The following is a 23,643-nucleotide window of genomic DNA, read 5'->3' on the forward strand; positions in this document are numbered from 1 at the left end:
CCAGCTGGTCCTGGGGCTGAGTTCACAAACCTGTTCTACTAACACACTGAAGCCTCAGGACCAGAACATCCAATCAATCAGAATAAACCATATTACAACACAGTCAAAACAAAACTACATTGCTTATTGGGAAACACAAGCACAAACACAAAGCAAAATGCAGTGCTATCTGGCCCTAAATCAATAGTACACCGTGGCTAACTATTTGACCATGTTTACTGATCAAAACCTAAGAAAAACCTTGACAAAGTACAGGCTCAGTGAGCACAGCCTTGCCATTGAGAAGGGTAGACACAGGAAAACCTGGCTCCCTGTAGAGGAAAGGCTGTGCAACCACTGCACAACAGCAGAACCTGAGACGGAGCTGCATTTCCTGACAAAATGTCAAAAATATAAAACAATTAGAGGGTAATTTCCCCAAATTTGAAACACTTATTCAAGGTTTGAAAGACCTCTCTGATGAGAGTAGGCTACCAGTCCTGTTGGGGGAGGACACAGAGAGCTGTGGGTTGGCAGCGCACTACATTGCTGCCTGCCATAAGTTGAGGGACAGTGTCTGACAGACCAATCAACCTGCACATGTACTCTACTGTATGCTTATTGTTATTGTTCAATGTATGGTTATTTTGACCCTTGGTTATTGTTGTTACTGTTGTCCGGTTGACAATTTTGATTCTCATTTTTTTTCTTCATATTGTAAATATCCAAAATAAGCTTTGGCAATACATACATTGTTACGTCATGCCAATAAAGCAAATTTAATTGAATTGAGAGAGAGAGAGAGAGAGAGACGGAGAACGAGAGAGAGAGAGACGGAGAACGAGAGAGAGAGAGACGGAGAACGAGAGAGAGAGAGAGAGAGAGAGAGATGGAGAACGAGAGAGAGATGGAGAACGAGAGAGAGATGGAGAACGAGAGAGAGAGAACGAGAGAGAGAGATGGAGAACGAGAGAGAGAGAGAGAGAGAGATGGAGAACGAGAGAGAGAGATGGAGAACGAGAGAGAGAGAGAACGAGAGAGAGATGGAGAACGAGAGAGAGATGGAGAACGAGAGAGAGATGGAGAACGAGAGAGAGAGAGAGAGAGAGAGAGACAGAGCGAGAGAGAGACAGAGCGAGAGAGAGAACGAGAGAGAGAGAGAGAGAGAGAGAGAGAGAGAGATGAGAACGAGAGAGAGAGATGGAGAACGAGAGAGAGAGATGGAGAACGAGAGATGGAGAACAAGAGATGGAGAGCGAGAGAGAGACGGAGAACGAGAGAGAGAGAGAGAGAGACGGAGAACGAGAGAGAGAGAGACGGAGAACGAGAGAGAGACGGAGAACGAGAGAGAGAGAGAGAGAGAGAGAGAGAGATGGAGAACGAGAGACGGAGAACGAGAGAGAGAGAGAGAACGAGAGAACGAGATGGAGAGAGATGGAGAGAGATGGAGAGAGATGGAGAGAGATGGAGAGAGATGGAGAGAGATGGAGAACGAGAGAGAGAGATGGAGAACGAGAGAGAGAGAGATGGAGAACGAGAGAGAGAGAACAAGAGAGAGAGAGATGGAGAACGAGAGAGAGAGAACAAGAGAGAGAGATGAGAACGGGAGAGAGATGGAGAACAAGAGATGGAGAGCGCGAGATGGAGAACGAGAGAGAGAACGAGAGAGAGAGATGTTACGTCATGCCAACAAAGCAAATTGAATTGAATTGAGAGAGAGCTGAGAACGAGAGAGAGAGATTGAGAGAGAAACAGAAGAAACACTAGCTGACATCGTTCTGTTGATGGACTCAAATGGGAAGTTTGTTCAGGAGAAGAAACTTTTCCCTAGACACAAAACGAGAAAGGTGTGGTGCCCAACAACGCAGAGTGCCATGGAGCTGCTTGATAAGGCCCATCTCGGGTCGCCAAGCCACATAATCATACACACCGGAAGCAACGACCTGCGTGCTCAGCAGGAGAGGGTGGCGACTTCACTACGGGGAGTGATTGAGAAGGCCTCCGCAATCTTCCCCAACTCAAGAATCGTGGTGTCAACCCTTCTACGGAGGAAGGACTTCCACCCTGCCAAATCCAAAGAATAAACGCCAGCCTCTCCCGGGACTGTGCCCTGCGATCCAATGTACAGCTGGCCCACCCTCGATCTGGACTGTCTCTATGACCATGTTCACCTGTACAGGGAGACAGTCCCCATCCTTGCCAAGACTCTCAAGGACGTCGCTCTAAACCGCAGCCCGACCTCTCCACCCAGGAACAGCGGAGCAATCTCCACCCCGCCGAGATCACCGAGACAACACCCCGGACCAGCACCCTGGACCCCCCAGCCACGACCACAGCACCAACAACCTCAATGCCCACCACAGCCAGCGCAGCAGACCACCCCAGACGAGCTTCAGAGCCACCCAGACGAGGCCTCCCACCCCCCTGCCCCCCACCGCAGACCCACACTTGGAGGAGCCACAGCCCAGCAGGCAGAGCAACGCACAGGCTGTGAGAGGAGCAACTGGCCCAGCCCCCACCAACCAAATGAGTGACATCAAACACATGCTGAGTCTACTATGCTCACGTGATAGGCCGAGAGTCATGGATGCTCACATGTGATAGGCCGAGGGTCATGGATGCTCACATGTGATAGGCCGAGGGTCATGAGCACAAGAACTCCACCATCCTCACACTACATCCACCCAAGTGGCATGACACAAATGCTATCTTAAATTATAAACAAATCACATTTGCATAATAAGAGTTTACTTTAATTGAAAAATCCTATTTTAATAGTTCTTGTTTGGATTGTTAGTGTTTGTCTCATTTTGAAGGTAAAGAGTTATGAAATCTTTTTACGTTGCATGTTGGAATTGACAAGGATTGAAGTCTTCTGCTTTTGGGCTAAAGAGCAGAAACCCAGACTTCCTGAAAGAAATGGATGATGTTGATATTGTAGTACTACAGGAAACATGGTGCAGAGGTGATGTTTCCACTGGCTGTCCACTAGGTTATAGGGAGATAATCATACCATCCACTAAATTAAAAGGAATCAAACAGGGCAGAGACTCAGGGGGAATGCTTATATGGTATAAATATGAACTAATTAATTCAATCGAATTGATCAAAACAGGAGAATTCTTTATCTGGTTAAAAATCAACAAGGAGGCTATCTTGACAGATAAACACGTCTTCCTCTGTGCCACATACGTTCCCCCCTCAGAGTCACCCTACTTCAACGAAGAGAGTTTCTCCATTCTAGAGGGGGAGATTAGTCACTTTCAGGCCCAAGGCAACGTACTGGTCTGTGGAGACCTGAATGGTAGAACAGCAGAACTAGACACTATTAACAGTCATGGGGATAAACACCTACCAGGAAGCAACAACCTTTCCCTCCCACATACCCCCACAGAAACAACTATGACAAAGTGAAAAACAAAAACGGAGTACAGCTCGTGAAGCTCTGTCGAACACTGGGTCTGTACATAGTCAATGGTAGGCTGAGAGGAGACTATTTTGGTAGGTACACCTACAGCTCATCCCTTGGCAGCAGCACTGTAGACTACTTCCTCACCGACCTAAACCCAGAGTCTCTCAGAGCCTTCACAGTCAGCTCACTAACACCTCTCTCAGACCACAGTAAAATCACAGTGTATCTGAGAAGAGCAGAACCCAACCATGAAGCATCACGGCCCAATAAATTACATGGTACTAAACAGGCCTATAGATGGAGTGCAAACAGTACAGACATCTACCAACAAGCAATTAGTAGCCAAAAAATACAATCTCTCCTGGACAACGTTTTAACCTTAACATTCTCCTTCAGCAACGAAGGTGTAAATTTGGCCGTTTGGAACATAAACTTTATGTTTGACAAATTATCCTCTTTGGCTAATCTAAAGAAGCATAAGAGCAAACCAGAAATAACAGATAATGAAAAATGGTTTGATAATGATTGCAAAAATCTAAGAAAGTCATTGAGAAATATATCTAATCAAAAACACAGAGAACCAGACAACAGAACAATAGGCCTTCAATATGGGGAAACACTGAAGCAATACAAACACACCCTAAGGACAATACAGGAACAGCACATTAGAAATCAGCTGGATGGAATTGAGGAATCCATAGAATCAAACCACTTCTGGGAGAATTGGAATAAATTAAACAAACCTCATCAGGAGGAATTGGCTATCCAAAATGGGGATATGTGGAGAAATCACTTTGCAAACCTCAACAGCAATATAACAAAGAGCCCAGAACAAAAAGATATTCAAGAAAAATCACAAATCCTTGAATCAGCAGTCAAAGACTATCAGAATCCTGTGGATACCCCAATTACAGAAGAAGAATTATTGGAAAAACTATGTACTCTCCAACCCAAAGAGGCCTGTGGTGCTGATGGTATTTTAAATGAAATGATCAAATATACAGACCACAAATTCAAATTGGCTATACTCAAACTCTTCAACATTATCCTCACTGCAGGTATTTTCCCCGATATTTGGAACCAGGGATTGATCACACCAATCTATAAAAATGGAGACAAATTTGACCCAAATAATTACAGAGGAATTTGCGTTAACAGCATCTTGGGGAAAATTCTCTGCAGTATTATAAATAGCAGACTACATCATTTCCTTGACGAACACAACGTCCTGAGCAGAAGCCAGATTGGATTTCTAAAAAATGATCGTACAACAGACCACATTTACACTTTCCACACTCTAATTGACAAACAAGTAAACAAAAACAAAGGCAAAATCTACTCGTATTTTGTAGATTTCAAGAAAGCATTTGATTCAATTTGGCACGAAGGTCTTTTTTATAAACTAATAGAAAGTGGTATTGGAGGGAAAACATATGTTATTAAATCAATGTACACTAAAAACAAATGTGCGGTTAAAATTGGCAACATGCAAACAGACTTCTTTTCTCAGGGAAGGGGAGTGAAACAGGGCTGCCCAATAAGTCCAACACTATTTAACATCTACATTAATGAATTGGCAAAAACATTAGAAGATACACAACACTGAAATCAAGCGTCTGCTGTACGCAGATGATCTGGTGCTGCTGTCTCCCACTAAAGAGGGGTTACAGCAGCACCTAGATCGTCTTCACAGGTTCTGTCAGACCTGGGCTCTGACCATTAACCTAAAAAATATATATATATAATGGTATTCCAAAAAAGGTCAGGAAATCAGGATGACAAATATAAATTCTATTTGGACACAGTTCTATTAGAACACACCAAAAACGACACATATCTAGGACTAAATATCAGCAACACAGGTAGCTTTCACATGGCTATGAATGAGCTTAGAGACAAAGCAAGAAGAGCATTCTATGCCATTAAAAGGAACATTAAAATAGAAATTCCAATTAGAATCTGGCTCAAAATGTTCCAATCGGTTATAGAACCAGTTGCTCTATATGGCAGTGAAGTATGGGGTCCACTCTCTAATAATGAATTCACCAAATGGGACAAACATCCAATTGAAATACTGCATGCAGAGTTTTGCAAGACGGTATTGCAAGTGCAAAGAAAACCTCCAAATAACACATGTAGAGCAGAATTGGGCCAATACCCCCTCCTCATTCGAATAGAAAAAAGAGCCATCAAATTTTACAACCATCTAAAAACAAGTGACCCTAAAACATTCCATCACACAGCTCTACAATGTCAAGAGATGAAACCAGAGAAGAGTCCCCTCAGCCAGCTGGTTCTGAGGCTCAGTTCACCAACCCAAACCAACCCCATTGAGCCTCAGGACAGCACTCAGAAAATCTGGCCCAACCAAATCATCACAAAACAAAAAGAAAAATATATCACCTATTGGAAAGACACCACAAAAAAGTAAACTTCAATGCTATTTGGCTCTAAACAGACAGACCGGTCGTCACAGACAAACCTGGCTGCCCAGAGAGGACAGGCTGTGCTCACTCTGCTCCAGGGGAGAGGTAGAGACAGAGATGCATTTCCTATTACACTGTGACAAATACTCAGACCTAAGAGAATACTTATTTCCCAAAATTATAATTCAATACAAAGAATTTGAAACTATAAAAGATGAAGAAAAAAATCTCATATTTATTGGGTGAAAAGCCAAAATGTGCAGTTTTGGCAGCCAAATATGTGTCCTCCTGCCACAACCTGAGGGACAGCCAATGAAAAGTACAATGTAATGTTGATCATTTTTCCCATCTTGTTTTGTTTCGTCTTTCATACCATGTCATGTGTCTTCTCAGTCATGTTGACACTGGTCTACTACCATTGCTTTAATGTATTGTTGTTCTGATTAATATTGTTGTTGTTATTGGTAATACCATGTCCACTACTACTATTATTATTGCTGTTGGTCCCACCATTTATTTATATAATTTTTTTATATATATATATACACTTTGACAATGTGAGTAATAATGAACTTGCCATGTCAATAAAGTCAATTGAACTGAATTGAAAGATGGAAAACGAGAGAGAGATGGAAAACGAGAGAGAGAGAGAGAGAGCACAAGAGAGAGAGAGAGAGAACAAGAGAGAGAGAGAACAAGAGAGAGAGAGAGAGAGAACAAGAGAGAGAGATGCGGGACTGTCCCTGTCCTCCAGATGCAGTTACTATGGCAATTTCTGTTGAAAGAAGGTCCTGAGTATGAATCATTCATTAACTCTCCAAGCACATTAACCACCTGGTGGCTCCTGAGAGGACGGCTCATAATAATGCCTGGAATGGAGTCAATAGAATGGTATCAAACATGTGGTTTCCATGTGGTTCATACCATTCCATTGACTCCATTCCAGCCATTACTATGAGCCGTCCTCCCCTCAGAAACCTCCACTGAGTCTTGTGTGTATTACCTTTTGGGTCCACGTGTGCCAGGTAGGTAAGAGTGCAGTGGTTCGGTCCGTGGCTCTGGATCAGGTAGCCAGTCTGGATGGACACAGCTCGTACCATGTCCTTCTTTGGGGGGTATTTCTACAGGAACAATGGAACAGCCCTAGTTAGCACAGAACACCCCTATCTGAGGAAATGGTCTCAACCACTGACACTTAGTTCAATTGCTGTAAATACAATTGACTCCAGATATTTGGGTTTGTTTTGCATGAGTGCACAATACAGCCAGAACATGCTGTCACGACTTCCGCCGATGTCGGCTCCTCTCCTTGTTCGGGCGGCGATCGACGTCACCGGCTTTCTAGCCATCGCCGCTCCATTTTTCATATTCCATTTGTTTTGTCTTGTTCCATACTACACACCTGGTTTTCATTCCCTAATCACACTGAATGTATTTAGTCTTCTGTTCCCATCCATGTCTCTGTGTCAAATTGTTTTGATGTTATGTGAGTATTGTTACGCGCCAGACTTTTGTTTATGTTCCGTGTTTGGGCACGTTTTATGTACTTATCTGCTTTCGTTTGGACCGGAATAAAAAAGTGCACCTGTCAACTACACTCTGCTCTCCTGCACCTGACTTCGCCTCCAGTACACACCCTTAACACATGCAAATATCCAAAGCAATTCAATCAAAATTAATTTGAATTTAAAAAAAGATGAACTGCCCTGCACTTAAACAGAGTTTAAATGTAAAAGATGATATTCACTTATCAAGAGTTTACTGCACAAAGTAATACATATTGTGGAGTAAAGTGATTCTCTCTCCTCTCCTGTAGATCTACAGCTCTGTCATGTGACCATGTCTCATCCAATACCTCTCACTAAACCCAATAACTCTCACCTCTCACTAAACCCAATAACTCTCACCTCTCACTAAACCCAATAACTCTCACCAAACCCAATAACTCTCACTAAACCCAATAACTCTCACCAAACCCAATAACTCGCACCTCTCACTAAACCCAATAACTCTCACCTCTCACTAAACCCAATAACTCTCACCTCTCACTAAACCCAATAACTCTCACTAAACCCAATAACTCTCACCTCTCACTAAACCCAATAACTCTCACCTCTCACTAAACTCAATGTGAGAAAAGTAGCTATGTTTGTGTGGATGTTTTGTATGTGGATGTATGTTGTTTTTTATAGCGTCTTGCAGGTTTGTTGAGTGTGGAAGCTTACAGCAGCAGCAGTCACATGAGTTTTCCACTTAACATTGATCTCACACACACACACACACACACACACACACACACACACACACACACACACACACACACACACACACACACACACACACACACACACACACACACACACACACACACACACACACACACACACACACACACACACACACACACACACACACACGAGAGAGAGAAAAAGAAAGAGAAATGTGTTGAGTGCTTCCTTCTACACAGGATGCCTCGATCTCGCTCTCTTCCTCCACTGGGCAGAAAGACAACCACAGCATGTGGGCCTAATTCCAAACCAAACCGTTATCCCCTTCCTTTCTGCCCTAGGTGACTAGTCTTGTCAGTTCTGATTGAACAGGAGAAAGGAGAGCGGTATTATAAGGGTTCTAGAAGGCTCCTCCAATAAGCTCAAGTCAAGGTTCTACCATCTTGCTTTCAACTTCTCAAAGATCCTGAAGGACAGATCGTGACGGACAGATCGTGAAGGACAGATCCTGAAGGACAGATCGTGAAGAACAGATCGTGAAGAACAGATCGTGAAAGGCAGATCGTGAAGGACAGATCGGAAGGACAGATCGTGAAGGACAGATCGGAAGGAGATACATTTTCAGTTTGGCATTGAGCCGCCGTACTGTCTGAGTGATCTAACCCGGAGCTACCACTGCCCTATCCAGCGCACACACACGCACAAAGGCTTTATCCAGCATTAGCAGCGGCACGGACCGATAAAGCTTTATTCAAATGCCAGAAGATTATTTAACCAAATACAATCTTACTACAGTGAGCAAATAGTCCACTTAAACACACATTTAAACACACGACACACCTTTATCAAACTGCACCTACGTAGACACACACAACCAGTAAAGATACTCCAAGACATGTTCATTTAAATAAAGAGTGGACAATCCCACTGCAGCATGTTTCCCACTGACGTCAAGGGACACTATGCTGCAGGTCTGTTCTCTTCTGTTTCTCCCTGTAGAGCGTCGCTCAACCAGTTGGCTATCCACTGAGACTTCCAATAGGACTTCAGGGACATTCGGACATGTTGCTGACCCTCATCTGGTTTCTTCAGATTTACAAACACTGAGGGGGAAGTGCAGGGCTGTCCAAGACTCCAACCCTGTTCCTGGAGAGCTACCGTCCTGTAGGTTCTCTCTCCAACCCTGTTCCTGGAGACATACCGTCCTGTAGGTTCTCTCTCCAACCCTGTTCCTGGAGACATACCGTCCTGTAAGTTCTCTCTCCAACCCTGTTCCTGGAGACATACCGTCCTGTAAGTTCTCTCTCCAACCCTGTTCCTGGAGACATACCGTCCTGTAGGTTCTCTCTCCAACCCTGTTCCTGGAGACATACCGTCCTGTAAGTTCTCTCTCCAACCCTGTTCCTGGAGACATAGCCTCCTGTAAGTTCTCTCTCCAACCCTGTTCCTGGAGACATACCGTCCTGTAGGTTCTCTCTCCAACCCTGTTCCTGGAGACATACCGTCCTGTAAGTTCTCTCTCCAACCCTGTTCCTGGAGACATACCGTCCTGTAAGTTCTCTCTCCAACCCTGTTCCTGGAGACATACCGTCCTGTAAGTTCTCTCTCCAACCCTGTTCCTGGATACATACCGTCCTGTAAGTTCTCTCTCCAACCCTGTTCCTGGAGACATACCGTCCTGTAAGTTCTCTCTCCAACCTTGTTCCTGGAGACATACCCTCCTGTAAGTTCTCTCTCCAACCCTGTTCCTGGAGACATACCGTCCTGTAGCTCTCCAGGAACAGGGTTGGAGAGCCCTGAGGAAGATGGTATAGTACAGGTTTGTGTACCAGGATACTCTCTCCCTGCACATGTTTATACTTACAGCATGTTTGACAGAGTAGTTCATGATGATGTAATCACTGCCAGTGGGCAGCCAAGAGCGCAGTGTGATGACGTCACGGTTCCTCAGCGGCTTGGGACACTTCCCTAGACACAGACGAGGAGGAGCCTCATTAACACATTAACGTGTGTGTGTGTGTGTGTGTGTGTGTGTGTGTGTGTGTGTGTGTGTGTGTGTGTGTGTGTGTCGTACAGGAGTAGTAGCCCACGTCTGCGTTAACAGTGAGTTTTCCGATGTCGAAGGTTTCGATGACGTTTGCGTCCCATTTCCTCCGGTACTCGATGTCATGGAGAACATCATACATGGTCTCAGCTGGCACGTCCTTACACGCCATCCGACACTGCAGGAGAGACACACACATTCAATAAATAGTCAACACACACACACACACACACCTACCGTTATTTGACCAAACACACACTTGTGTGTGTGTGTGGGGTGAGGAGGGGAGGGGGCAGTTTAATAGTAAAACCTTGGGCACAACGTCAGGCTGTTAAAAAGTGAGAGCACACACACCAGTGGCCTGCAAAACTGCCCTAGAGTAACGCCATCTCCATGGTTACCTCAGCCAGGGGAAGACTCCACACCACAACAACACAAACAGAAGATAGGGGAGTGGGGGGAGGGGAGACAGCCATAGAGTGCACTACATGGGGATAACCCGGACCAAAAGTAGTGCACTATCTATCAACAGCCTTGTGGGTCGAGCAAGCAGATCTATAGTCTAGCCTTAAAACTATCTATCAACAGCCTTGTGTGTCGAGCAAGCAGATCTATAGTCTAGCCTTAAAACTATCTATCAACAGCCTTGTGGGTCGAGCAAGTAGATCTATAGTCTAACCTTAAAACTATCTATCAACAGCCTTGTGGTTCTGTGTTTGGAGGAATGGTGTGTGTGTGTGTGTGTGTGTGTGTGTGTGTGTGTGTGTGTGTGTGTGTGTGTGTGTGTGTGTGTGTGTGTGTGTGTGTGTGTGTGTGTGTGTGTGTGTGTTGGACTAAGGACTTAAAAGTCACAATGGAGCTGAGAGAATAATGGAGTGATTGTGTCCGCAGGGCAGATTGAAACAGGAGAGGAAAAAAGAGAGGGAGGGAGGGAGAAGACATCACTGTAATTCTATTGAAGTCCTTCAGTATATTCCTCTACTGATGAGGACAGGAGAGACACATGCCTACTGTTTGCTGATGATCTGGTGCTTCTGTCCAGAAGGGTCTACAGCCACACCTACATCTTCTGCACAGATTATGCCAGACCTGGGCCCTGACAGTAAATCTCAGTACGACCAAAATAATGGTGTTCCAAAAAAGGTCCAGTCGCCAGGACCACGAATACAAATTCTATCTAGACACCGTTGCCCTAGAGCTCACAAAAAACTATACATACCTCGGCCTAAACATCAGCGCCACTGGTAACTTCCACAAAGCTGTGAACGATCTGAGCGACAAGGCAAGAAGGGCCTTCTTCAACCACCTAAAAATAAGCGATTCCCAAACCTTCCATAACAAAGTCATCACCTACAGAGAGATGAACCTGGAGAAGAGTCCCCTAAGCAAGCTGGTCCTGGGGCTCTGTTCACAAACACAAACAGACCCCACAGAGCCCCAGGACAGCAACAGCAACACAATTAGACCCAAGAAAAATCATGAGAAAACAAAAAAGATAATTACTTGATACATTGGAAAGAATTAAACAAAAAAAAACAGAGCAAACTAAAATGCTATTTGGCCCTAAACAGAGAGTACACAGTGGCAGAATACCTGACCACCGTTACTGACCCAAACTTAAGGAAAGCTTTGTCTATGTACACTCAGTGAGCATGGCCTTGCTCAGTGACCATATTAGAGACACATATTTCCCTCAGATTACACAGACCCACAAAGAATTCAAAAACAAATCCAATTTGGGTGAAATACCAGTGTGCAATCACAGCAGCAAGATGTGTGACCTGTTGCCACAAGAAAAGGGCAACCAGTGAAGAACAAACACCATTGTAAATACAATCCATATGTATTTATTTTCCCTTTTGTACTTTAACAATTTGCACATCGTTATAACACTGTATAAAGACATAATGACATTTGATATGTCTCTATTCCTTTGGAACTTTTGTGATGTTTACTGTTAATTTCTGATTGTTTATTTCACTTTGGTTTATTATCTATTTCACTTGCTTGGGCAATATTAACATATGTTTCCCATGCCAATAAAGCCCCTTAAACTGAATTGAGCGAGAGAGAGAGACATGGAGAATGGTGTTTGTGAACCGTCAATTGAAACCCCATGAGTGAGAGATTACGTTTGACAGAACAGTTGTACGTGTGATCATGGTTGACAGAGTCCTGTGGGCCAGACACTGCATGCTCACAGTCACATGATACACGACCTCTAACCTGATACACACACACCCTCCCCCCTGCATCAGACTGCACTACAGTCAGCTGCTGTGTTTAATCCAACATTCCTCCTTGTCCCTGTCTACTCCCCTCCCAGGCCTGTCAAAGCTCATCTGTTCTGTTGGACACGGGTAGAGGAATGTGGAAGAGAAGGATGAGAGGGGATGAGTGTGTATCTGTATACCATCAGTGAGTAGGGATTCCCTCAGTCCTCAGGGTGTGTGTGGGCTGGGGAAAGACCAAACAGTACACAGCAGTCTGACAGATTGTCAAGCCACCCACATATGACACACACACCGTCCACATATACATACAGAATTATAGCTCTGCTGCCTGTGTGTGTGTGTGTGTGTGTGTGTGTGTGTGTGTGTGTGTGTGTGTGTGTGTGTGTGTGTGTGTGTGTGTGTGTGTGTGTGTGTGTGTGTGTGTGTGTGTCAGTATAATGCTGATGATATGGCTGACTAATGGTTACTGGCTGATAGATTATTGATGATAATGCTGCTGATAATAATAATATATGGATAATAAAGATCTCTCTCCGGGTTTCAATGCCTCTGCTCTTCACTGTTATAGACCTTCAGTGAGAACACTACGACAGCCCCCTCAGGGAGAACACTACGACAGCCCCCTCAGGGGGAACAGAACACTACGACAGCCCCCTCAGGGGGAACAGAACACTACGACAGCCCCCTCAGGGGGAACAGAACACTACGACAGCCCCCTCAGGGGGAACAGAACACTACGACAGCCCCCTCAGGGGGAACAGAACACTACGACAGCCCCCTCAGGGGGAACAGAACACTACGACAGCCCCCTCAGGGAGAACAGAACACTACGACAGCCCCCTCAGGGGGAACAGAACACTACGACAGCCCCCTCAGGGGGAACAGAACACTACGACAGCCCCCTCAGGGGGAACAGAACACTACGACAGCCCCCTCAGGGGGAACAGAACACTACGACAGCCCCCTCAGGGGGAACAGAACACTACGACAGCCCCCTCAGGGGGAACAGAACACTACGACAGCCCCCTCAGGGAGAACAGAACACTACGACAGCCCCCTCAGGGGGAACAGAACACTACGACAGCCCCGTCAGGGGGAACAGAACACTACGACAGCCCCCTCAGGGGGAACAGAACACTACGACAGCCCCCTCAGGGGGAACAGAACACTACGACAGCCCCCTCAGGGAGAACAGAACACTACGACAGCCCCCTCAGGGGGAACAGAACACTACGACAGCCCCCTCAGGGGGAACAGAACACTACGACAGCCCCCTCAGGGAGAACAGTACGACAGCCCCCTCAGGGAGAACAGTACGACAGCCCCCTCAGGGAGAACACTACGACAGCCCCCTCAGTGGGAACACTACGACAGCCCCCTCAGTGGGAACACTACGACAGCCCCCTCAGTGGGAACACTACGACAGCCCCCTCAGTGGGAACACTACGACAGCCCCCTCAGTGGGAACACTACGACAGCCCCCTCAGGGGGAACACTACGACAGCCCCCTCAGGGGGAACACTACGACAGCCCCCTCAGTGGGAACACTACGACAGCCCCCTCAGGGGGAACAGAACACTACGACAGCCCCCTCAGTGGGAACAGTACGACAGCCCCCTCAGGGAGAACACTACGACAGCCCCCTCAGGGAGAACACTACGACAGCCCCCTCAGGGAGAACACTACGACAGCCCCCTCAGTGGGAACACTACGACAGCCCCCTCAGTGGGAACACTACGACAGCCCCCTCAGTGGGAACACTACGACAGCCCCCTCAGTGGGAACACTACGACAGCCCCCTCAGTGGGAACACTACGACAGCCCCCTCAGTGGGAACACTACGACAGCCCCCTCAGTGGGAACACTACGACAGCCCCCTCAGTGGGAACACTACGACAGCCCCCTCAGTGGGAACACTACGACAGCCCCCTCAGTGGGAACACTACGACAGCCCCCTCAGGGGGAACACTACGACAGCCCCCTCAGTGGGAACACTACGACAGCCCCCTCAGGGGGAACAGAACACTACGACAGCCCCCTCAGTGGGAACACTACGACAGCCCCCTCAGTGGGAACAGAACACTACGACAGCCCCCTCAGGGAGAACAGAACACTACGACAGCCCCCTCAGGGAGAACAGAACACTACGACAGCCCCCTCAGGGAGAACAGAACACTACGACAGCCCCCTCAGGGAGAACAGAACACTACGACAGCCCCCTCAGGGAGAACAGAACACTACGACAGCCCCCTCAGGGAGAACAGAACACTACGACAGCCCCCTCAGGGAGAACAGAACACTACGACAGCCCCCTCAGGGAGAACAGAACACTACGACAGCCCCCTCAGGGAGAACAGAACACTACGACAGCCCCCTCAGGGAGAACAGAACACTACGACAGCCCCCTCAGGGAGAACAGAACACTACGACAGCCCCCTCAGGGAGAACAGAACACTACGACAGCCCCCTCAGGGAGAACAGAACACTACGACAGCCCCCTCAGTGGGAACAGAACACTACGACAGCCCCCTCAGGGAGAACACTACGACAGCCCCCTCAGTGGGAACACTACGACAGCCCCCTCAGTGGGAACACTACGACAGCCCCCTCAGTGGGAACACTACGACAGCCCCCTCAGTGGGAACACTACGACAGCCCCCTCAGTGGGAACACAACACTACGACAGCCCCCTCAGTGGGAACACAACACTACGACAGCCCCCTCAGGGAGAACACAACACTACGACAGCCCCCTCAGGGAGAACACAACACTACGACAGCCCCCTCAGGGAGAACACAACACTACGACAGCCCCCTCAGGGAGAACAGAACACTACGACAGCCCCCTCAGGGGGAACACTACGACAGCCCCCTCAGGGAGAACACTACGACAGCCCCCTCAGGGAGAACACTACGACAGCCCCCTCAGGGAGAACACTACGACAGCCCCCTCAGGGAGAACACTACGACAGCCCCCTCAGGGAGAACACTACGACAGCCCCCTCAGGGAGAACACTACGACAGCCCCCTCAGGGAGAACACTACGACAGCCCCCTCAGGGAGAACACTACGACAGCCCCCTCAGTGGGAACAGAACACTACGACAGCCCCCTCAGTGGGAACAGAACACTACGACAGCCCCCTCAGTGGGAACAGAACACTACGACAGCCCCCTCAGTGGGAACAGAACACTACGACAGCCCCCTCAGGGAGAACACTACGACAGCCCCCTCAGGGAGAACACAACACTACGACAGCCCCCTCAGGGAGAACACTACGACAGCCCCCTCAGGGAGAACACTACGACAGCCCCCTCAGGGAGAACACTACGACAGCCCCCTCAGGGAGAACACTACGACAGCCCCCTCAGGGAGAACACTACGACAGCCCCCTCAGGGAGAACACTACGACAGCCCCCTCAGGGAGAACACTACGACAGCCCCCTCAGGGAGAACACTACGACAGCCCCCTCAGGGAGAACACTACGACAGCCCCCTCAGGGAGAACACTACGACAGCCCCCTCAGGGAGAACACTACGACAGCCCCCTCAGGGAGAACACTACGACAGCCCCCTCAGGGAGAACACTACGACAGCCCCCTCAGGGAGAACACTACGACAGCCCCCTCAGGGAGAACACTACGACAGCCCCCTCAGGGAGAACACTACGACAGCCCCCTCAGGGAGAACACTACGACAGCCCCCTCAGGTAGAACACTACGACAGCCCCCTCAGGGAGAACACTACGACAGCCCCCTCAGGGAGAACACAACACTACGACAGCCCCCTCAGTGGGAACACTACGACAGCCCCCTCAGTGGGAACACTACGACAGCCCCCTCAGTGGGAACACTACGACAGCCCCCTCAGTGGGAACACTACGACAGCCCCCTCAGGGGGAACAGAACACTACGACAGCCCCCTCAGTGGGAACACTACGACAGCCCCCTCAGTGGGAACACTACGACAGCCCCCTCAGTGGGAACACTACGACAGCCCCCTCAGTGGGAACACTACGACAGCCCCCTCAGTGGGAACACTACGACAGCCCCCTCAGTGGGAACACTACGACAGCCCCCTCAGGGGGAACAGAACACTACGACAGCCCCCTCAGTGGGAACACTACGACAGCCCCCTCAGTGGGAACACTACGACAGCCCCCTCAGTGGGAACACTACGACAGCCCCCTCAGTGGGAACACTACGACAGCCCCCTCAGTGGGAACACTACGACAGCCCCCTCAGTGGGAACACTACGACAGCCCCCTCAGTGGGAACAGAACACTACGACAGCCCCCTCAGGGGGAACAGAACACTACGACAGCCCCCTCAGGGGGAACAGAACACTACGACAGCCCCCTCAGTGGGAACACTACGACAGCCCCCTCAGGGAGAACACTACGACAGCCCCCTCAGGGAGAACACTACGACAGCCCCCTCAGGGAGAACACTACGACAGCCCCCTCAGTGGGAACACTACGACAGCCCCCTCAGTGGGAACACTACGACAGCCCCCTCAGTGGGAACACTACGACAGCCCCCTCAGTGAGAACACTACGACAGCCCCCTCAGTGGGAACACTACGACAGCCCCCTCAGGGGGAACAGAACACTACGACAGCCCCCTCAGTGGGAACACTACGACAGCCCCCTCAGTGGGAACACTACGACAGCCCCCTCAGGGAGAACACTACGACAGCCCCCTCAGTGGGAACACTACGACAGCCCCCTCAGTGAGAACACTACGACAGCCCCCTCAGTGGGAACACTACGACAGCCCCCTCAGTGGGAACAGAACACTACGACAGCCCCCTCAGTGAGAACACTACGACAGCCCCCTCAGTGGGAACACTACGACAGCCCCCTCAGTGGGAACAGAACACTACGACAGCCCCCTCAGGGAGAACACTACGACAGCCCCCTCAGTGGGAACAGAACACTACGACAGCCCCCTCAGTGGGAACAGAACACTACGACAGCCCCCTCAGGGAGAACAGAACACTACGACAGCCCCCTCAGGGGGAACAGAACACTACGACAGCCCCCTCAGTGGGAACAGAACACTACGACAGCCCCCTCAGTGGGAACAGAACACTACGACAGCCCCCTCAGTGGGAACAGAACACTACGACAGCCCCCTCAGTGGGAACAGAACACTACGACAGCCCCCTCAGTGGGAACAGAACACTACGACAGCCCCCTCAGGGAGAACAGAACACTACGACAGCCCCCTCAGGGAGAACACTACGACAGCCCCCTCAGTGGGAACACTACGACAGCCCCCTCAGGGAGAACACTACGACAGCCCCCTCAGGGAGAACACTACGACAGCCCCCTCAGTGGGAACACTACGACAGCCCCCTCAGTGGGAACACTACGACAGCCCCCTCAGTGGGAACACTACGACAGCCCCCTCAGGGAGAACACTACGACAGCCCCCTCAGGGAGAACACTACGACAGCCCCCTCAGTGGGAACAGAACACTACGACAGCCCCCTCAGGGAGAACACTACGACAGCCCCCTCAGTGGGAACACTACGACAGCCCCCTCAGTGGGAACACTACGACAGCCCCCTCAGGGAGAACACTACGACAGCCCCCTCAGGGAGAACACTACGACAGCCCCCTCAGTGGGAACAGAACACTACGACAGCCCCCTCAGGGGGAACACTACGACAGCCCCCTCAGGGAGAACACTACGACAGCCCCCTCAGGGAGAACACTACGACAGCCCCCTCAGGGAGAACACTACGACAGCCCCCTCAGGGAGAACACTACGACAGCCCCCTCAGTGAGAACACTACGACAGCCCCCTCAGTGGGAACACTACGACAGCCCCCTCAGGGGGAACAGAACACTACGACAGCCCCCTCAGTGGGAACACTACGACAGCCCCCTCAGGGAGAACACTACGACAGCCCCCTCAGGGAGAACACTACGACAGCCCCCTCAGTGGGAACACTACGACAGCCCCCTCAGTGGGAACACTACGACAGCCCCCTCAGTGGGAACAGAACACTACGACAGCCCCCTCAGTGAGAACACTACGACAGCCCCCTCAGTGGGAACACTACGACAGCCCCCTCAGTGGGAACAGAACACTACGACAGCCCCCTCAGTGGGAACAGAACACTACGACAGCCCCCTCAGTGAGAACACTACGACAGCCCCCTCAGTGGGAACAGAACACTACGACAGCCCCCTCAGGGAGAACAGAACACTACGACAGCCCCCTCAGGGAGAACACTACGACAGCCCCCTCAGGGAGAACAGAACACTACGACAGCCCCCTCAGGGGGAACAGAACACTACGACAGCCCCCTCAGGGGGAACAGAACACTACGACAGCCCCCTCAGTGGGAACAGAACACTACGACAGCCCCCTCAGGGGGAACAGAACACTACGACAGCCCCCTCAGTGGGAACAGAACACTACGACAGCCCCCTCAGTGGGAACAGAACACTACGACAGCCCCCTCAGTGGGAACAGAACACTACGACAGCCCCCTCAGTGGGAACAGAACACTACGACAGCCCCCTCAGTGGGAACAGAACACTACGACAGCCCCCTCAGGGAGAACAGAACACTACGACAGCCCCCTCAGGGAGAACACTACGACAGCCCCCTCAGTGGGAACACTACGACAGCCCCCTCAGGGAGAACACTACGACAGCCCCCTCAGGGAGAACACTACGACAGCCCCCTCAGTGGGAACACTACGACAGCCCCCTCAGTGGGAACACTACGACAGCCCCCTCAGGGAGAACACTACGACAGCCCCCTCAGGGGGAACACTACGACAGCCCCCTCAGGGAGAACACTACGACAGCCCCCTCAGGGAGAACACTACGACAGCCCCCTCAGGGGGAACACTACGACAGCCCCCTCAGGGGGAACACTACGACAGCCCCCTCAGGGGGAACACTACGACAGCCCCCTCAGGGGGAACACTACGACAGCCCCCTCAGGGAGAACACTACGACAGCCCCCTCAGGGAGAACACTACGACAGCCCCCTCAGTGAGAACACTACGACAGCCCCCTCAGTGGGAACACTACGACAGCCCCCTCAGGGAGAACACTACGACAGCCCCCTCAGGGAGAACACTACGACAGCCCCCTCAGGGGGAACAGAACACTACGACAGCCCCCACAGGGGGAACAGAACACTACGACAGCCCCCTCAGGGGGAACAGAACACTACGACAGCCCCCTCAGGGAGAACACTACGACAGCCCCCTCAGGGGGAACAGAACACTACGACAGCCCCCTCAGGGAGAACAGAACACTACGACAGCCCCCTCAGGGAGAACACTACGACAGCCCCCTCAGGGAGAACACTACGACAGCCCCCTCAGGGAGAACACTACGACAGCCCCCTCAGGGGGAACAGAACACGACAGCCCCCTCAGGGGGAACACTACGACAGCCCCCTCAGTGGGAACACTACGACAGCCCCCTCAGTGGGAACAGAACACTACGACAGCCCCCTCAGGGAGAACACTACGACAGCCCCCTCAGGGAGAACACAACACTACGACAGCCCCCTCAGGGAGAACACTACGACAGCCCCCTCAGGGAGAACACTACGACAGCCCCCTCAGGGAGAACACTACGACAGCCCCCTCAGGGAGAACACTACGACAGCCCCCTCAGGGAGAACACTACGACAGCCCCCTCAGGGAGAACACTACGACAGCCCCCTCAGGGAGAACACAACACTACGACAGCCCCCTCAGGGAGAACACTACGACAGCCCCCTCAGGGAGAACACTACGACAGCCCCCTCAGGGAGAACACAACACTACGACAGCCCCCTCAGGGAGAACACTACGACAGCCCCCTCAGTGGGAACAGAACACTACGACAGCCCCCTCAGTGGGAACACTACGACAGCCCCCTCAGTGGGAACACTACGACAGCCCCCTCAGTGGGAACACTACGACAGCCCCCTCAGTGAGAACACTACGACAGCCCCCTCAGTGGGAACACTACGACAGCCCCCTCAGTGGGAACACTACGACAGCCCCCTCAGTGGGAACACTACGACAGCCCCCTCAGTGAGAACACTACGACAGCCCCCTCAGTGGGAACACTACGACAGCCCCCTCAGTGGGAACAGAACACGACAGCCCCCTAAGTGGGAACAGAACACGACAGCCCCCTAAGTGGGAACAGAACACGACAGCCCCCTCAGGGGGAACACTACGACAGCCCCCTCAGGGGGAACACTACGACAGCCCCCTCAGGGGGAACACTACGACAGCCCCCTCAGGGGGAACACTACGACAGCCCCCTCAGGGGGAACACTACGACAGCCCCCTCAGGGGGAACACTACGACAGCCCCCTCAGGGGGAACACTACGACAGCCCCCTCAGGGGGAACACTACGACAGACTGGATATCACACTCACACACTTTCCACATGTATCAGCTGGGAGAGCATCTGTGCTTTTATCCAAATCTAGAAATAGAAGAACAGGATCATAGCATCACTGCCTCCTGAGCACACACACACACACACACACACACACACACACACACACACACAAACAGAGAGACACACACAAGGATGTAAAGGTTTGAGGGCTACTCCCATCAGTGTATCCTGCTCTCTCGTTAACTGAGCAAAAACACAAAACATACAGTCTCACACCTTTATCCCCAATGGCTATGAGTGCAGAGAGAGAGACAAGGCCTCTCCTTAAGCACACATTACACACTCTGTGACAGTACGCACTCTGTGACAGTACGCACTCTGTGACAGTACGCACTCTGTGACAGTACGCAAATCAGGCAAACGGACACTTAAGAGACAGATAGATGACAGATAGATGACAGCTAACATAACAGGTTGACTGCCTACCTCCCATATGTTTCCTTCTCTATGACCACCAGCCCACCAGGTGACAAAACTGACGGTCATGTCTGTCAAATGTAATGTGTCAGTTAATGTACCTGCACTCACAGGTTGCAGAGCAGGACTCTCTGTGGGAAACAGAACAAGACTTCCACCTGCAGCTTCTTACATCACACATAACTGGTCTCACACACACACACACACCTGAGTTTACAGTAGCCTGCTCCAACAGTGTGACGTCAGAGCTGATTAATCATGTGTACAGTACACACATTTCCTCTCCCCATCCTCCACCTCTCTCCACCTCCCTCCACCCTTCCTCAAACAACTCCATGTGATAACACCTGTTTGTCCGCTATCCTGCCACAGACCCGGATACATACAGCACACACCTGACCCTGGCCCCGGTCCAAAACTTTAACAATTTAGATGTCCTTTTTCCCTGTAAATACCACGTCCTTGCCCTCCTCTGAGTAATATTATGAAAGGGTTTCAGTTTAGGACATTATGACTTGTGCTATGGGACTGTGTGACCGAGGTAACCCATATGGTGTCCTCTATTCCTCACATTTTCCATTCACCTGAGTACCGGCCTACCCTGTTCTCACCTTGATCTTGTGGAGTGACTTCTCCTCGTCGCCTCCTATAGTCTGGGTCCACACAGTCATGTCCGGCTTATTGTAGGTCAGACTCCAGCCCTCCTCACTCCCGCACTCCTCCTTGAAGCTGCTGAATGACCGGTCATCCGGGATCAACACCGACATAATATTTTACCGGGTAGCGCGAGCTCGCTCTTCTGCAGTTCACTGGGAAGAACAACGATGGGACCAAACCGAGGTAGGAAACTCCCGATGGCGGAGAGACCCGAAGCAGACTGGGACGAACCGGCGCCGGTGAGGAGTGACTGAGCTAAACGACGTAACGTTACACCTCTATCCTCTGAGTGAATTATTCCTATAATGTGATTTATTTATCACACACACTGAGCACGCAATCCGCGTATTGTGATTATGTGTGCTTAGAAAGGAGAGTTGCTGAACAAACACGAAGAACGCACAAAAACACGGGTATAAAAATAAGAAAATCTACAGTTTTCATAGAAACTATATAAACATTCCGGCGTTTATCTTATAACATTATTGACCCTCTGGCGTGAATCAATTTCAGTTCAATATGGTCCACAGTAGCTATTTAAGTGAGACATATGTGTCCGCTGTCTCACCACGACTCCACTAGAGATGAGAGGCTGACAAGTCGGATGGTTATGATCAATTGTTGCGCGTTTACATTTCAGTTCCCCTGCGTCGCTGTGTGCCCACCTATGGTCACTCGACGTCGTCGGGGGTTGATGGTGCAGTGTGACGAATAGAAGAAAGCGTTTGAGACACACAGAGAAGCAATGAAAGATTGACAACCGCCCACTCGGCTACGTGCACACTCGGACGGACGCACGCACGTACGTCCCTGTATCAGGGACCAGATATCAGCGCGCCTGGTCCAATAAGCTGACGTGTACTCTCCTCCCTACTCCACCCTTTTTTTGCTGGTGTCGTTTATTTTCTCACTATTTTTCTTGCCATTTCAACAACATAACCGTTATTGTGGGATATGGCTATTGGGAGAATGCCTTTAGGCTACTTTAGAAACGTTAAACAAAACCAGTAGCCTATACTCACCTATGGCGATGTACAGATCAATATCCTACACTCACCTATGGCGATGTACAGACCAGTAGCCTACACTCACCTATGGCGATGTACAGACCAGTAGCCTACACTCACCTATGGCGATGTACAGACCAGTAGCCTACACTCACCTATGGAACCAAAAAGGGTTCTACGTGAAACCAAAAAGGGTTATTCTATGGGGACAGACGAAGAATCCTTTTGGAATCCTTGTTTATTAGAATGTACACATAAGGGGGAATCAAAAAATTCCATAAATGATGATACTCTTCGGGCAACCCAAAAATAGTGCTGACTTGCCGGAATGGGCAAGTGCCTTTAAGACTTAATGTCAATTCCTTACAAAGAAAGACACATCTCCAATGGGATGATACGCCACATGTCTCTGATATTTTATGCCTGAATAAGTTCCTTAGTCTGGTGTCTTATATATCAGGCCTGGGTAGGCTACAGTTTTAATGACTTTATATTTATTAGTCTGGGAACAGAACAGAGTTCATTTAAGAAGTGGAAAGGCAGTAAGGCAATAGTGACACATTTCCTCTTGGCTTTGAGCTATGGTTTTGTGTTTGGCGGAATGAGATGTGTGTGTTTGGCGGAATGAGATGTGTGTGTTTGGATGAATGCCACGGGTGCTTTCTCTCCCCATGTGGAGAAAAATGTAGAAACGTTTTAAACTCTATAAAGGAAAACTATTTCCGTCTCTTGGAATTGCCATGTTCTCTCATCCACACCTGGTAGTGACTGTCTCAGGTATTTATACTGAGGCAAGCACACAG

General features: G+C 49.9%; 1 protein-coding gene across 1 annotated transcript in view; it reads right to left on the reverse strand.

Annotated features, from left to right (window-relative positions):
- LOC139549511 (START domain-containing protein 10-like) overlaps nucleotides 1-22,630 on the reverse strand; it is a 29,903-nt gene extending 7,273 nt beyond the window's left edge. The window contains exons 1-4 of the mRNA XM_071360086.1: nucleotides 21,788-22,630; nucleotides 10,120-10,267; nucleotides 9,910-10,013; nucleotides 6,821-6,938 (exon numbers count right to left, since the gene is read on the reverse strand). Coding sequence (XP_071216187.1) covers nucleotides 6,821-6,938; nucleotides 9,910-10,013; nucleotides 10,120-10,267; nucleotides 21,788-21,943 — 526 coding nt within the window. The 5' untranslated portion in view covers nucleotides 21,944-22,630. The remainder of the gene's footprint in view (nucleotides 1-6,820; nucleotides 6,939-9,909; nucleotides 10,014-10,119; nucleotides 10,268-21,787) is intronic.
- Nucleotides 22,631-23,643: the final 1,013 nt, after the last annotated feature.

Source organism: Salvelinus alpinus, chromosome 22 (genome assembly GCF_045679555.1).
Source record: "Salvelinus alpinus chromosome 22, SLU_Salpinus.1, whole genome shotgun sequence".
Classification (NCBI taxonomy): Eukaryota; Metazoa; Chordata; class Actinopteri; order Salmoniformes; family Salmonidae; genus Salvelinus; species Salvelinus alpinus.